The sequence below is a fragment of the Colossoma macropomum genome, unplaced genomic scaffold (assembly GCF_904425465.1).
Source record: "Colossoma macropomum unplaced genomic scaffold, Colossoma_macropomum, whole genome shotgun sequence".
Lineage (NCBI taxonomy): Eukaryota > Metazoa > Chordata > Actinopteri > Characiformes > Serrasalmidae > Colossoma > Colossoma macropomum.
Genome location: NW_023494797.1, coordinates 2,832,449 through 2,847,391, shown reverse-complemented (window position 1 = coordinate 2,847,391; position 14,943 = coordinate 2,832,449). Strand labels below are relative to the sequence as shown.

Sequence of the window (14,943 nt, the reverse complement as noted above, 5' to 3'; positions counted from 1 at the left end):
ACCCACTGTGCGTCATGCATTACAAAATGAAGTGTCCTGTTAATAACATTATAGTGAAAGGCACGGAAAAGGTCAGGTTCTGGTTTCTAACTGGCACAGTAAGCTCATTTGAATTGAAAACTGATTAAAAAAAGTGAAGCATTGTCAAGTTTTTGACATCATTTATCACCTATGCAGCTAGGTTCATCTCTTTTATGGTCAGAATGGTCAGATACTTGCCTACTTCATGTATAAGTCAGAGTTCTGGATGATCCTTAAAAAGTCGTAGAATATTGTAAAATAGATTTTAAACAGTTAAGGTTACAGGGACATATGGTCCCAGCATATTTTAATGAATTAGATATTGGCTATTATTGGCTACTATTGGCTATTGGCTACTAGATATTGGAGATTGGGCTCCGATCCTTTGTTTCTGGTTTACTTCGCTGTCATAGAGGTGTCATAGCTGGACATTATTCTGTGATGTGCAATAATGAGGCATGTTTTCAAAAGGTAACTAGTAGAGGTATTAAATTTAGGGACATCTGATTCTGTCATCATTTTTTAATGTATCAGGTATCAGCTAAAATAAGGCAGATCCATTTATCATCCTATGTTTTTGTCTCTGTTTTGCACTCTATTTACTCTGATGTCATAAAGCCACCATAACCAGACGTTTTTCTACAACCTACAACCTTTCTACAACTAGTAGAGGTGTTAAATTTGAGGACATCAAATCCCAGCATATTTCAATGGATCAGGTATTAGATAAAACAAGTCTCATCCAGTTGCAATTCTTTGTTTCAGGGAGGCGTCCTTTCAGAATGTAACTGGTCTAAATGGCTGCAGTATTGAACTGTTTTAAAATGGAAAATTAAAATAATACCCACATCACCAGTGATTCTGCTGTTTAAACTAGCTGCCCTTGTCTAAACATGGGCACATAAATGTGAGCACGCAGCTGCTTTTGCCTAGGGTTCTCTTCAGCTACACTCCTGCAGTGTTTTCACCCAATTTCGAATGGATGAAAATGAAACTATGGTGGAAAACACTCTGCATTACTGCCAACTGCAGTGCTTCTGGTTTTCGACCGGCATTATCAGAAACAGCATTCAGAACTGAGAGAGTGGAGCAGGCTGCTATGGCAATATGAAATATCACTTTCACGACAATGTAAAATAACAAAAAGACCATCTCAGGATTGTGCAATTTTGAAGCATATATACATGTTTTTTCGTGTGGTGGAAATATTATGTTTTGCTTGGTTGAAGTCTTGAAAATATATTAAAAAACATTGCATTTGAATTTAAAGATTTTGAAGCAACCCTGTAAGTGTTCCGTTTGAAGACTGTTGTTTAAAGAGATTATCATGATACTAGGATTTTGATTTTGACACCAGTACTAGTTACCAGCATAATACTCAATAACAAATGAGACTATGGCAAAAAGTTCTCACTGTCTGAACAATTATTCACTTGATTGAAAAAAAAAAAAAACAATTCAAATGTTTACAGCTTAATTTACATTGTCTTTTTTCTTTTTTATCAGTACAGTTAAAAAATTAACCCTGGCGCTACCTTAATTTAAATACAGAATTGAAAGTATTGAAAGTTAGACTATTAAATTGTTTGCCAAATTGCTGAGAATTGAGATTGATGAATATTGAAATTTCTATACTGTGGTTGTTTATCCCCTGATAGACTCTGTGTAGACCCTGTGTAGATAGTTACTGTACCACTGATTGACTTTGATATTAATACCATTTATTATTTTAATATTATCATTGTAATATTAGGTTATACAATATAAATTCAACAATACACAACAACTACCAAAATGTATTTGTTTTATTTTGCAGTTTTTTGTCAGTGATGCAATTATTAAATAAAACATGTAAATAAAGCATATACTGTCATTCAAACATATACTGTCAATTTATCTTGGCTTTGCATTTGTGTTTTTCAGCTTCCTACAAAGTACAATCAACCTGTAATCATTAGATATTTCATTGTTGAAAACTTTTTCAAGCAAACATTTGAGCAGTGGTTTGTGTCTGTCTGTGCGTCTCTCACTCATTAAGTACTATAAATGATTATTGATGCATTTATAAAGTATAATAAAAGTACTATAAATGTATACATCCTCTGTGTTTGTGTGTAGAGGCGCCGGCTGCTTCAGGAGTTGGGAGAGCAACGGATCCCCTTCCTCTCGCCTTCTGACCCCGGCTTCCAACAGCTAGTGAGTCCACCTGCTTCCACGACACTCCATGTCTGTTTCAGAAACATAATAATAATAATAATAATAATAATAATGATAATAATAATACAGCAAGAATCCAATTGGATTGACTGTCTAATCTATTTGTCAGTGTAGAAAAGTTTATATATTGTATGTGATTTGTAGTTATATACCATGTTTAAAGTTACAGTGTGAAAAATCAAATGTTCACAGTTTTTCCCTTTAGCAATGAAGGTAATGAAAGCCCATACCTCAGCAATTAGCATCATGCAAACTTTATGCCTGAACCATCACACACCTGCTGCAAACTGAGTCTATAAACTAGAAACTCTAAAATGAACAAAAATAGGTCACTTAGCCAACTTGCTGTCTGAATTTTGTTTGTCCATTTTCATAAAAAAGTATGACATAAAGTGTCAGAAACCACATCAGCATGTCTATTCGACATTACTTAACAGCTCAATGCAGTTTGAGGTAAACATGCATTGATTAAGGCATGCAATTATTACAATGCTTATTGGGTTTAAGCTTTCATTACAGTGCCATGCCCTTCTGATTTCCTCTGTTTTTGTATATTTGTCACACTATGGACTCTTTGTATATTTGTCACTCTATGGATCCTTGTAAAAAGGTAATAAAAGAAAAAACTAAACATAATTTTTTAACAATAATTTCATTTATTCAAGGAAAAATGTTTTGCAAAACATATGTGAAAAAGTCATTGCCCCCACACCCACCTAGAAAACTGCAACAACTGCAACCAAACGCTTCCTATAACTGGAGAATCATTCGTTCACATTGCTGTGGGGGTATCTTGGCCTGCTCTTCTTTGCACAATTGCTTTATTTCAGCAACATTGCTGGGCTTTCGAACATGACTTGCTCATTTAAGGTCCTGCTACAGCATCTCAGAGGCGTTCAAGGCAGGACTTTGACTAGGCCACTCCAAAACCTTAATTTTGAGACATTTAGAGGTGGACTTCATGTGCTTCGGATCATTGTTTTGCTGCATAACCCAATAGCGTTTGAGCTACAGATCACACACTGATGATGGCATATTCACCTGTTGGATTTTTTGGCAGAGACCATAATTCATGGTTCTGTCAGTTATGGCAAGTATTCCTACACCATCACACTACTGCCACCATGTTTGACTGTTGGTATGATGTTCTTAGTTTGGAATGCTGTGTTAGCTTTATGCCACATGTAAAGGGACCCTTGTCTTCCAAAAGTTCTGCTTTCATCTCATCACTCCACAGAACCTTATTCCAAAAGCCTTGGGGGTCATCAAGATGTTTTTTGGCAAGTGTGAGATGAGCCTTTGTGTTTCCCTTGGTTAGCAGTAGTTGTCCCCTGGGAACATCTCCTGTGGATAGCCCTTTTTTCTCTTTCTAATGGTGGAAACATGAATGCTGACCTTGCCTTATTGTTTGTTTTGATCCTTTTGTGACTTCCTGGATGGGTCATTTCTCTCAGGAGGCCAGCCACTTCTGAGAAGATTTGCCACTGTTCGAAGTTTTCTGCGTTAGGAGATAATGGCTCTCACTGCAGTTCACTGGAGTCCCATAGCCTTAGGAATGACTTTGTAACCCTGTCTGTAACTGTAGGGCTATATATATTTATATACAAGCACATAGTCATGCAGTCTCTACAGACAAACACTGGCAGTTGAATGGGTCATAGTAAAGAGCTCAGTGACTCTCATAGGATGCCACATGAAAGCGTCTAAGTGCTGCCACGAAGCGGTAGACCATGCAAACTCACAGAGCGAGGCAGCCGAGTGCTTAAGTGTGCAGGGCATAAAAATTGGATATTGTCTGTTGCATCCCTCACTACAGAGTTCCAAATTGCCTCTAGAAGCAACAAGACCTGTGTATTAGAAGCTTCATGACATGGGTTTCCAAGGCCGAGCAGTTGCACATAAGCTTAAGATCATTATACGCAATGCCAAGTGTCTGCTGGAGTGGTGTAAAGCATGCAGTCACTGGACTCTGGAGCAGTGGAAATGTTCTATGGAGTGGTGAATTGTGCTTCGCTATCTGGCAGTCTGATAGATGAATCTGAGTTTGATGGATCCCAGGAGAACGCTACTTAACAGAATGCACAGTGGCAGCAGTAAATTTGGTAGAGGAGGGATAATGTTCTGGGGCTGTTTATCAAGGTGTGGGCCCCTTAGTTCCAGTGAAAGGTAATGTTAATGCTATTGCATACAAAACACATTTTAGACAATTATATGGTCCCCACTTTGCGGTAACAGTTTGGGGAAGGCTCTTTCCTGTTCCAGCATGACTGTACCTCAGTGCACAAAGCAAGATCCATACAGACATCGTTTGACAAGTCTGGTATGGAGGATCTCCGGTGGCCTGCACAGAGCCCTGACCTCAACCCCACTGAACACCTTTAGGATGAATTGGAACATCAGTCGGGAGCCGGACCTTCTCATCCAACATCAGTGCCTGAATGGGCACAAATTCCCACAGACACACTCCAGAATCTTGTGTAAAGCCATTTAAGAAGAGCGGAGGCTGTTAAAACTGCAAAGAGGAGGCAATTCCATATTAATGCCCATGGTTTTTGTATTTCATGTCCAGCTCATATAGATGTGATGGTCCGGAATCCACATACTTTTGACCATATAGTATATATTTCAATAATCTACTTGCTCATCTCTTCCAAAATTTCTTTTGATCACAGCATAGTGTGCTGCTTGTTGAGACTTCTAGTCTACTCCACATCTAGTTTAATTGATCCATCTAAATTTGGTTAATTGGTTGATAACAGTTACTTTTTCGCACAGTTTTGTTGGATAACTTCCCTCCCCCCCAATAAATGAGATCATTTAAATTGTATATATTGTTTTTACTCAGGTTGTCTTTTTCTTGTATTAAATTTGTTTGAAGATCTGAAATAAATAAGTGTGACAAGTATGCAAATATAGAAGAAATCACTGTACATTAGTCTCACAGCTCTATGAAAATTTAGAAATCAGGTGTATGGTAAATCAGATTTTTTTCTCAGAACTATCCCTTTAATGCTTGTAATGCTAAATGTGTGTTTTCTTGCAGTGGGACTCCAGCTACTCGGGTCTGGCGTTGCGGCAGGCCGGAGCGCTCCCCGAGGGCCTCCATGAACGTGTGCGGTCAGCGTTGACCACCCTGCGGCGTCGCGGCTGCCTCTTGAGGGACCTGGTCCGCGTGCGGGACCGGGATGTCTTCACTGCCGTGTCCCGCGCTCTGGTGGGTCAACCGGGCTGCACCTACCGCTACTTGGACACTCGCCTCTTCACCATCCCTTGGCACTGCGAGGAAGAGGAGGGGCAGGTGCAGACCGAAGGCCAAAGCGAGAAGCCCTGCTGCGACCCAGACCTGAGGAGCGCCTGCAAGGCATTATGGGAGCTCAACCAGTTCTTCTGCACGGACATCCAACATCACAAGAATGCCCGGGGTGTCAAACGCAAACACAGTGAGACAGAAAACAGCGGCAGCCAGGAAGCCCCCAAAAAAGAGAGCAGAAGCGAGAAACCTGAAAAAGACCGAGTGCAGGAGGAGAAAGAGGAAAAGTCAGAGAAAGGGGAGCAAAAGGAGGGAGAAGAAGAAGATTCGGACAGCGGGCAGGGTTGCTCTCACTCCTCTCCTCCGCAGCCCTCACTGAGCGGCCCAGTTCATTTCAACATCACGCTCATTAACTACATGGACCCGGCTGGTATGACTCATCTGAAGGAGGAGCCCTACTATGGCATGGGCAAGATGGCGGTGGGCTGGCACCATGACGAAAACCTGGTGCCGCTCTCACCCCTGGCTGTCTACAGCTACAGCTGTCCCGGAGAGACCAAACCTGAAGGTGAGGGCATGCTACAGTGGCCTGTATGGGGCAATAACGTATATCACGGTATTTAAAATAATTCCGGTATGTTAAAATTAAGACAGTATTTCAAAATGTTGATGTTTTTATTCCACATCTGAATGGCTAAATGAGCACATTACACTCCTTTATATTTTAGAAGGCTCTCTGATTTGTAGTGTGGGAGCTGCCTGATAGGTGGCACTGATAGAAAGAGAGAAAAACCTGAGAAAAACTAAGCATGACAGCGGCTTAGCGACAGCTACTACACACACTACAGAACAAGTTTGATTTCAGCTTTTACTCTAATATCAGTCACTCAACTTTGAGCTCCCACATATTCGCTAAACTGGTGTAATTTTTGCTTCACTTAGCTGGAACCAACGCTGTTCTGTTGTGTGTGGCACGTTTGACCTGCAAACTAATCTTTTGTTAGCTTAGCCAAAGCGCTACAGTCTAAAGCACCACAGAACGTGTTCGATTTTGGCTTTCTTTCATTTCAACACCAATCGCTCAACTTTTGCTCTCTCACACATTAGTTTTTATCATCTAAACTTGTTTCAGCAGGGCACTAATCAGTCAGAATCAAACTTGTACTGTCACTAAGCTGACATTAAGTTGACATTACCGATCATGCTACATATCCATACATCACTGAACAGGTTTAATTTCACTGCTCTGTTGCTCTGTTAATTTCACTTCCTCAGTTTTGAATCATTGTCATCTAAATTTGACTTTTCTTGGCTTTACTTAGCCAGGATCAAACATGTTCTATGGTGAGCAGAGCTATTATCATGCAAGCTAAGCTAATGCTAACCAGCTCCTCTCTCTTTGTTAGAAGCCATGTTTAACAGTTGTTAGATGGTTTGACATTTATAGAAGGATGCTTTAAATGCTGTGAACTGTGTTCACTTACTTGGTGACCACATAATTATTTTGAATAACGCAGGATTAGATGGCAAAAAAGTTTCATAAATGCACTTGTGTCACTTGCACCCCACCTTTCAACCCCTGGCCTGGTAATACAATGTGCCACTGTAATATTTGGAGATAGTTTGAAGGTATTAAAAGAGGAGACATTGTAGAACCCTATTATGGGGTATGCACTGTTATGTACAAGTTTTTGTTTTTTGGTGTTGGTTGTGTGGATCACCTTATCACCAGTGTAATTAATCAGCTAGACATGTTTGCTGTCTGGGATTTCTTCTTTACTTGTGCCAAACAACATTTTTTTTGCTTTGATTCACTACCTTAGAGTTTGCAATGACAACATGAAAGTTAGTGTATTCAAGAGTTAAAAGCAATACAAAGTTTTCCAATTTTCCAATTTACAAAAAGCAAAAAAAGATAAATATCAGTAATCAGAAACAGATATATGGACACAAATAAATAAATAAATAAATAGCAGAAAAAATACTCATGTAACTTCTGTGCTGTGCCATGTAGGCCTCCAGCTGACCTACTAAATTGTTTGAAATATTGTTTTAAATAATGTGCTATCATTACACTCAAATATTTATGGACATGGTTTGAGGCTGTTTCTTAAGAATGAGTCAAATATAACGCATTTATTTACTGTCCTTTTGAGTTTTTGATATGTAGTGTTGATAATGGTAAAACAGTGGTAAATCGGAAAAAACAAAAATTTCTGTCATGAAGAAATATATTTTAGGTGAACACCTTATATCAAAACTGTCATAAAAAAGTTTCAGGCATCAGGCAGAGTATTCATAATACTTTATGCTTTCAGAGGCCTCTCTACAGACGTCTGGTTCCTATCACCACCATTGTGAACAATTCAGATGCTGTAAGTTTCTCTAAAACAGAACATTTCACAACGGCTCTCTCTGAAAGACTTTGTTTACATCTTAACCATTCAATTATGCAGCATTTTTAGAAATTTGTGGAATTCCCCTTTATATAGCATCAAGTAGACTTGCTTATGTGGTTTATGATATTGTATGACAAACTGTTATCTACAAATATATTTTTATAGATAACAGTTATGTCATACAGAGTCAGAAAGCCCATAAGCAAGTCTGTTTGAGATTACTTAATGCCTTGATGCAGTGTGAAGCGAGCGTGGTGTGGTGTTTAGGCATGCAGTTTGCACAGAGCTAACTGGTATAGTATAAGCTTCTATTACTTCATCATTAACCTTAATTAGCGTCATTAGCCTTGTAGCTCTAGCGCTAAACTAAAGAAGCAAATTTAGGACACAGGCTATATCTTAGCTCACTGACTACATTTGGGATAAGGGGAACTGTTGACTGTTGCATTTTTCTTTCTTGAAAACTTGAGGAAAAGCAAGGCTAACAAGTGTTCAGATCAGTGAGATAGTGCTCATTTATTTGAAGAAACAGCCTGTGAAAGCATGTATTAGTCAGACTGAGCAGAGCATTTCTTTAAAGAGAACCACCTGCCTTAGCTTTGTTTTACTCATACCTACCGACAAATTTCACCTTCGGCCTCGCCAGGGCCCGCTTCAAACGCGGCCTGAGCGCAGCGCGGCTTCGTATGCCTGTGCAGAGTTACTTTTCAGCTGCTCCCTTCTGAGGCCAAATTGACCTCTCAGCTCCCCTCTTCTCCTGACAAAAGCTTTTCCTGTGTGAACACACACCAGCTGCGGCGCTCGCTTTAGAGCCCTCGCTCTGAAGCTCTGCAGACCAGGCGAAATGGAATCGTTACCAGGAGGACCCTTCTGCTTTTTTACGACTTCTTACAAGATTCCTGCGTTAGCATGCGCACGTGTTCCATTGTTTGTGCCCCTCTGGACCGGATCCTCGATCGATCTGGTTTGTAATGCGGTAATGCACTCTGAAGTGAGCAGAACGCTGCTGTGCTCTCACAAACCCGTTTTCACAATGCCTGCTCTTTTTTTTTTTTTTAACGTGTTTTCCGTGTCTCAGCAAAGTTCCTTTGAAAAGCTAAGCTTTTAAAGGTGTAATATGGCAACAACTCACATTGAACTACAAACTTCCATTTGAATAGTTCTCCACTGTTGTCTGATTACTCTATTCGTCTTCCAAACTTCTTTAAATCTAGAAAGGCCAAGGCGGTCATTTTAACCTTTTTGCAATTTTGAGATGTGATAATTTTGACAAAATAAAACCGCTTTATCAGCTGTTCCCTAACTTTTACTAAATTAGTGCCTATTTTAGTATGACATTGTTATTGGAAGTAATGACCCTCTTGCGTCAATAAAGATTCCAAAGCCTTTTACCTTCTGTAAAATGAGCCACAGAAACAATCTCGAGTTATATTAATCCCGTACGAATTGACATGTTAGTAAAAATGCTGTTTTTTTCCTGTGGAAAAGAAGTCTCTTGTTATGAAAGCACTTGAAGAGGTGTTTATTTATGTTCTCTTTGACTAAAATCACGCTGATGCGTAATCTTCTTGTCCTGTCTCGTGTGTAGAACATTAAAACGTAAAAATTACAGAAAAAAAAACATTTGATTTTATGTTGTGATGGTGACTGTTAGGTAATGACAATGCTAGTGACACAGTGCTAAATTTAGTACCTCCTGTGCACGTTGGTCATTAACATTAAGACGTCCTGTGGTAAAATTACATTACCCTACCCATGTAAACTAATCCCATCTGAATAGTGCTTAGGAGAGAGTGAGGTGCTGAAGATGGCTGAGCCCTGTGTGAAGAAGGCCAGAAACGTCATATTTTCAGTGGAACGGTAGCAGAGTGAAATGTGCCCTGCGTTCACCTTATCACATAGGATGCTCTCAAATCACATACTGCTATACCACACATACAGCTGTAATATATGCACTGCTATTGGTAGTGTCCTGTTCCTGACATACTATTTGGTATGGTAGTACGTGGTTTGAGATGCAGCCATTGTCTAGCTTCCAGCTACACATCAGCCCACACGAGACGCACTTTGCCGTCAAATCTTATAAATTTCATTTTGATTATACTAAATAGTATTTAACTATTATAAACAATTTAAATAATAAATTATAATTTTAATAAATAAATAATAGTTTTCTTAATGCAGGTAAATTAATTTCAAACAGTTGATGTGAACATTTTATCTAATTTAATGTTACAGTTGAATTTGATGTTTAGCAGTAAAATAAGCAAGAATTTTACTGCATAGTAACATAAGAAGCTTTTTTTAATTAATTTTTTTTTTTTTAACTTTTTTGTTTACATGTGAAAGTAATACATTTGAGACACAATGCTTTTCTGACTGAAAGGTATAATTTGTGGTATTTGTATAGCCTCTGTTTTGTACTTCTACTACTGGCACTTGTGGAATATTTATTTTGAAAATAAATCCAGGCATTTCTAATGACATGTCCCAACAAACACAAAAAAATGTTGTCTGCAAAATTATCCTGTGTTTTAAATAACATATATAACATATATTTATATTCTCTGGTATAAATAATCATGTAAAATTCAAACAGTGAAAATTACCTCTGTGGCTTTTTTAGAAGTTATAGAACCCCAACCTTTCTAGTGTTAATCCTTAGAAGTCCAGCTATTGCTGTCATTTTCATATAATATTTAAAAACAATTACATGATTAATTAAAGAGTTTCATATGAACTTACATTCTCTACTGGCAGGTCTGTTTTGATGTCAATAATTGATGAAAACTTGTAAAAATGTAAAGAATGTTTTTCTTTTCTGTACAATAACTTTTCATCAAATATCACAATAAAATATCTCCTCTTCTTCTTACAGACATACATTCGAAAGTTTAGAATCTGCACTTTCAAACTCTGCTTATTTCAATGAACTTACGAGTGAGAAATGATAATATTAATATCTAAGTATGCCATGCTTTTGTTATCATGAGTGAAAATGTAGCACATAAGGGTTAAAATAAACCCTCATTGTGAGCTTCTGTCTACAGCTGTCCAGCTAGGTTTCTGATTGAATCCTGAGTAGTTGCTGATGTGCTTCGTGCCAGAGGCCCTTTGAGAGCTGTGTCAGGGAACGTGGGGCTGAAATTAAGTTACTATTTATCCCTGCTGAGCAAAGAGAAAGGCCTGCTCAGGGCGCGGGGCCTCTGAGAGGAGTTTAGTATTGATTTTACTGAAGGATGTCAACCCTGTACTCTTTGCTTTCTGCTCTCTTCTTTGGTTATTGGTCTCTCTCTCTCTCTCTCACTTTCTCCCTCTCTCTATCTCTCTCTATCTCTCTCTCACTTTCTCTCTCTCTCTCTTTCTCTCTCTCTCTCTCTGCAAGCCTGGAAGAAAGGAAATAACTCCAGTCATTTCTTACTCCAAACACTGCAGCCTGTATTTATTAAAAATTGCAGTATAAGGGTGCTGATCTAGGATTAGGCTTAGGGCCTGTTCGATATGTCGGCTGGATGGTAATATTGGATGATATAGAGGTCCTACAGATTTATCAGTGTTGGCGATAAAGCTCCAAAAAACACTTTTTGAAACCACTTTTTGAAACCACTCACAACTATGACAATACAGGCTGAACTTAGAGTTAAGCAAATTCATATCACAATATTTTCTCTTATCTGGAGAATATAGATAAGACATCATTACTGTTGTCATCTTCAACCTCATCCTTGTCAACCTTGTATTGGAGTGGAGCTGTAGCCTGGCATTTGTGGCTTAGCATTTTGTGTCTTAGCATTTTTGCATGTATTACAGTATCCACAAGGTATTAAAATCTATGTCCTGTGATATATCAGTGTATTGGTATTTATTGTTATAACAGTGGTGGGTGATAAACTGTTCATCTGGTATAGTGGTTGAAATTCTTCCTCAGGTATGGGTTTGGTCATAAACCTTATACAGGTAACACAATGTACAAACATTGCAAAACGCACTAATGTTAGCCTGTTTAGCTGCGTGAATTAGGGGTCTTTCAGTCATGTTTCAAATGAAAATGAAAAGGCAGGAGTACCTCAATCACCTCTGTTGCCTCTGAAGTAGTCCACTTTGTTTTTGAAGCAGCTGGCTTAATGGAATAGCCGTTTTTGGGGGGTTAGCCATAGTCTGACATGGACACCTGAGTGATTGCCACATTTCCTCTCGTTCCGCTTGAGAAGCCTCCTGACTTGTGAACTGCATCAAATGAGGCTGTGGTCTCAGGGGCCTTGTGCCCGCAACAAGCAGTGGACCAGCCGATACTGACAGTGTGAATGACTCTAACATTTTCCCAGTTCCAAATGTCTGATGATCAGAGGTGCGAGTGTATGGGACGCACATATGAAACAAAAAGCTTGAGAAATTTGATGATGCTGAAGTTTGTATTGACATTGGTTTATTTACCGAAATAAATTTTAATTAGAACTGATATACATTTTTGGCCATACTGGCCACAAACTGTTAAGTTTGAATAAAAAAAGCATGGTTAAAATAACAAAAATGTACAAAACATATATTTAAACCTGACCTTAAGCATGAGGATATTGTTAGCACACACACAAAAACTTCATATAACTGAGGAAAAATAAGAGCTAAAGAACATGGACAAACAAACCCTCTACTAATTCTTAGCTCTGCCTCCAATGCTACAATATTTGCCTTATTTAAGTGTTTCTGCTGTTTGTTTAGTTTAAGAAATGTGAACATTGACAATCATGTCTGTCAATAAAGCACAATTAACCTCTTGAAGTCTTGTTTTTGACCAAACGAAATTAGACTGGAATCCCAAAAATCGGTGTCAGCATCAATCACAAAATTTTCGTGTCAGTCCGGTTCTAATCAGTTTATTCAACTGCCCATATAACAGCATTTATTAATACACGAAAAAATCTTAAACTGATTCAGGATCAGCACTTACACAGTAGTTTGTAATGTTCCTAAATCCTAACCGCTGGCTGCTTTTGTGTTAACAGCAGTGAAAGCGCCAGTGGAGAAAGAAGGACAGACTTCAAATGAAGGAGAAAAGGGGGATGAAGAAAGAGGGAGCCGAGAGGAAGAGGAAGGGGGCGACGAGGGCACGAGTAAAGAAGAAGGAGAGAAAGAGAAGGCATGCTGGCGTGTGGGGCTGAAGGTGGCCTGGGACATCCACACGCCGGGGCTGGCCCTGCCACTGCAGTCTGGAGACTGCTATTACATGACAGGTAGACATACTTACAGAATTTATGATGTGCTTAAGGGTACGTTAAGACATTTATACTGAAAGGAATAGTTTGGAAATTCAGTTTACACAACTTTACATATACCTCAGGTGTAGCCAAGACATGTTTGGTGTCCATATTTTGCTTCTTTAGTTTAAAACTGGCTAATGTTTCTAACAAGCACTAGAAGTCAATATTCATCCAAATCTTTTCCATTAATACATGCACAAAACCTCTCTTAATCTGCTTAAACCACATCTATGCCTTTATTAAGGCTGCACAGACTGTGTGGTTTAGGGCCCAGTATGACTTACTGAGCTATAAAAATGATCAAACTTTCACTATGTAGCTGAACACTGTGGTCAACCACTTTACCCCAACTGACGCACAATATGGACCCTACAGATTATAATTTGGTAGATGATATTAATACAAGGCCTGTAACCATCAGTTGTCCACTTGTGAGTGACTGGTATAAAAATGCATTGCAAAAACACAGAAACCTACTTTGCTGCTTACTTTGCAACCATTCTGCCTGATTTCTGGTAGAAAACAAGCTCACATTAGCCTAATTTGACCAATGATAAACGTCCTGTAGTGCGAGGATAGGCACACTAAACAATTTCCCAGAAATGTTGTTTTCCTGTGGGCCTTCATGTTTTCTAGTGATAATTATGTGGGCCTTGAAGTGGAAAAGACTGAGAAGCACAGCTCTACACCACATTAAGAAGTGCAGCCTTAATGAAGACCTGGATATGGTTTGTGTGGGTTGAGAGTAGTTTTGGGAACTATTGACTTCTAGTGTTGTTCAGCAACATTAGACTTGTAGCTCCAGCTTTAACATATTAAAACATAAATAAAACATAAAATGTGATCGGTGCAGAAGTTATGACACATTTTACAATTTATTTTGTATTGCTTTTCTATATGTCAAACTTGCATCATGAATAGAAATGAGAAATTATATTTAAAATTGAAATGGAATTAAAATAGAAGTTGTGCACTTAAAATGCCGTATTTCCGTTTTCTTATTTTTTATTGAATTTCCAGACCTCGTGTAATAACTACATTATTCATTGCATTACTCATCATTGCATTAGAGATGGTAAGACAAAACGGAAGAAAAATGTTATGTGGACCTGTGACCTTGATCTCAGCTGGAGAGAGAGCGAGAGAGAGTCTGAGAGACGAGTAAAACTAATTCAGTCCTTGATTCTGATGGATAAAGCAGATGCGCTTACTTTAAATCCATGCCCCACACACACACACGCACACACACATATGTGCACAGAACCTCTAACATTGTGTGTCTGATGACCTCAATAAGGACACTTTTTATGTCAGTCGTTTAGTGTGGACGAGCATGACTAATATTTTTTTTTCCCTTGGCCATACACACATACACACACGCAGACACAGACACAGTTTTATTGTCTCTCTTTAGATGTGTTCATCTGTTTGGAATCGGTGTGTGTCGGTGGGCCCTCTGTTCTGCATGCTTAGATCAGTTTACCAGTACACTCTCTCTCTGTCTCTCTCTCTCTCTCTCTCTCTCTCTCTCTCTCTCTCTCTCTCTCTCTCTCTCTCTCTCTGTCTAGTGTGAGGCCTCTAACTAGACTTGATTTATGTGTTATGAGTCTGTTTTCAGTCCACTGTGATGAATTGTGTAGAGCTGAACCAGTACATAGTGGTAGGTTATTAATTACATTCAAAAGCTACCGAATACGTTGGTTTTCTATTTGGGCTACATCTAAGTGGCAATGACTGAAGGCACCAGCATGGACTTTTCTTACCCCATTCTTGATAGAGTATGAAGAAATCCACTCCA

At 38.9% G+C, this 14,943-nt stretch overlaps 1 protein-coding gene across 1 annotated transcript in view; it reads left to right on the top strand.

Annotated features, from left to right (window-relative positions):
- The window catches only part of fto (FTO alpha-ketoglutarate dependent dioxygenase), a 230,536-nt gene that overhangs the window by 41,271 nt on the left and 174,322 nt on the right, over positions 1-14,943 (top strand). Inside the window, exons 2-4 of the mRNA XM_036584026.1 lie at positions 2,140-2,217; positions 5,282-6,056; positions 12,891-13,118. Coding sequence (XP_036439919.1) covers positions 2,140-2,217; positions 5,282-6,056; positions 12,891-13,118 — 1,081 coding nt within the window. The remainder of the gene's footprint in view (positions 1-2,139; positions 2,218-5,281; positions 6,057-12,890; positions 13,119-14,943) is intronic.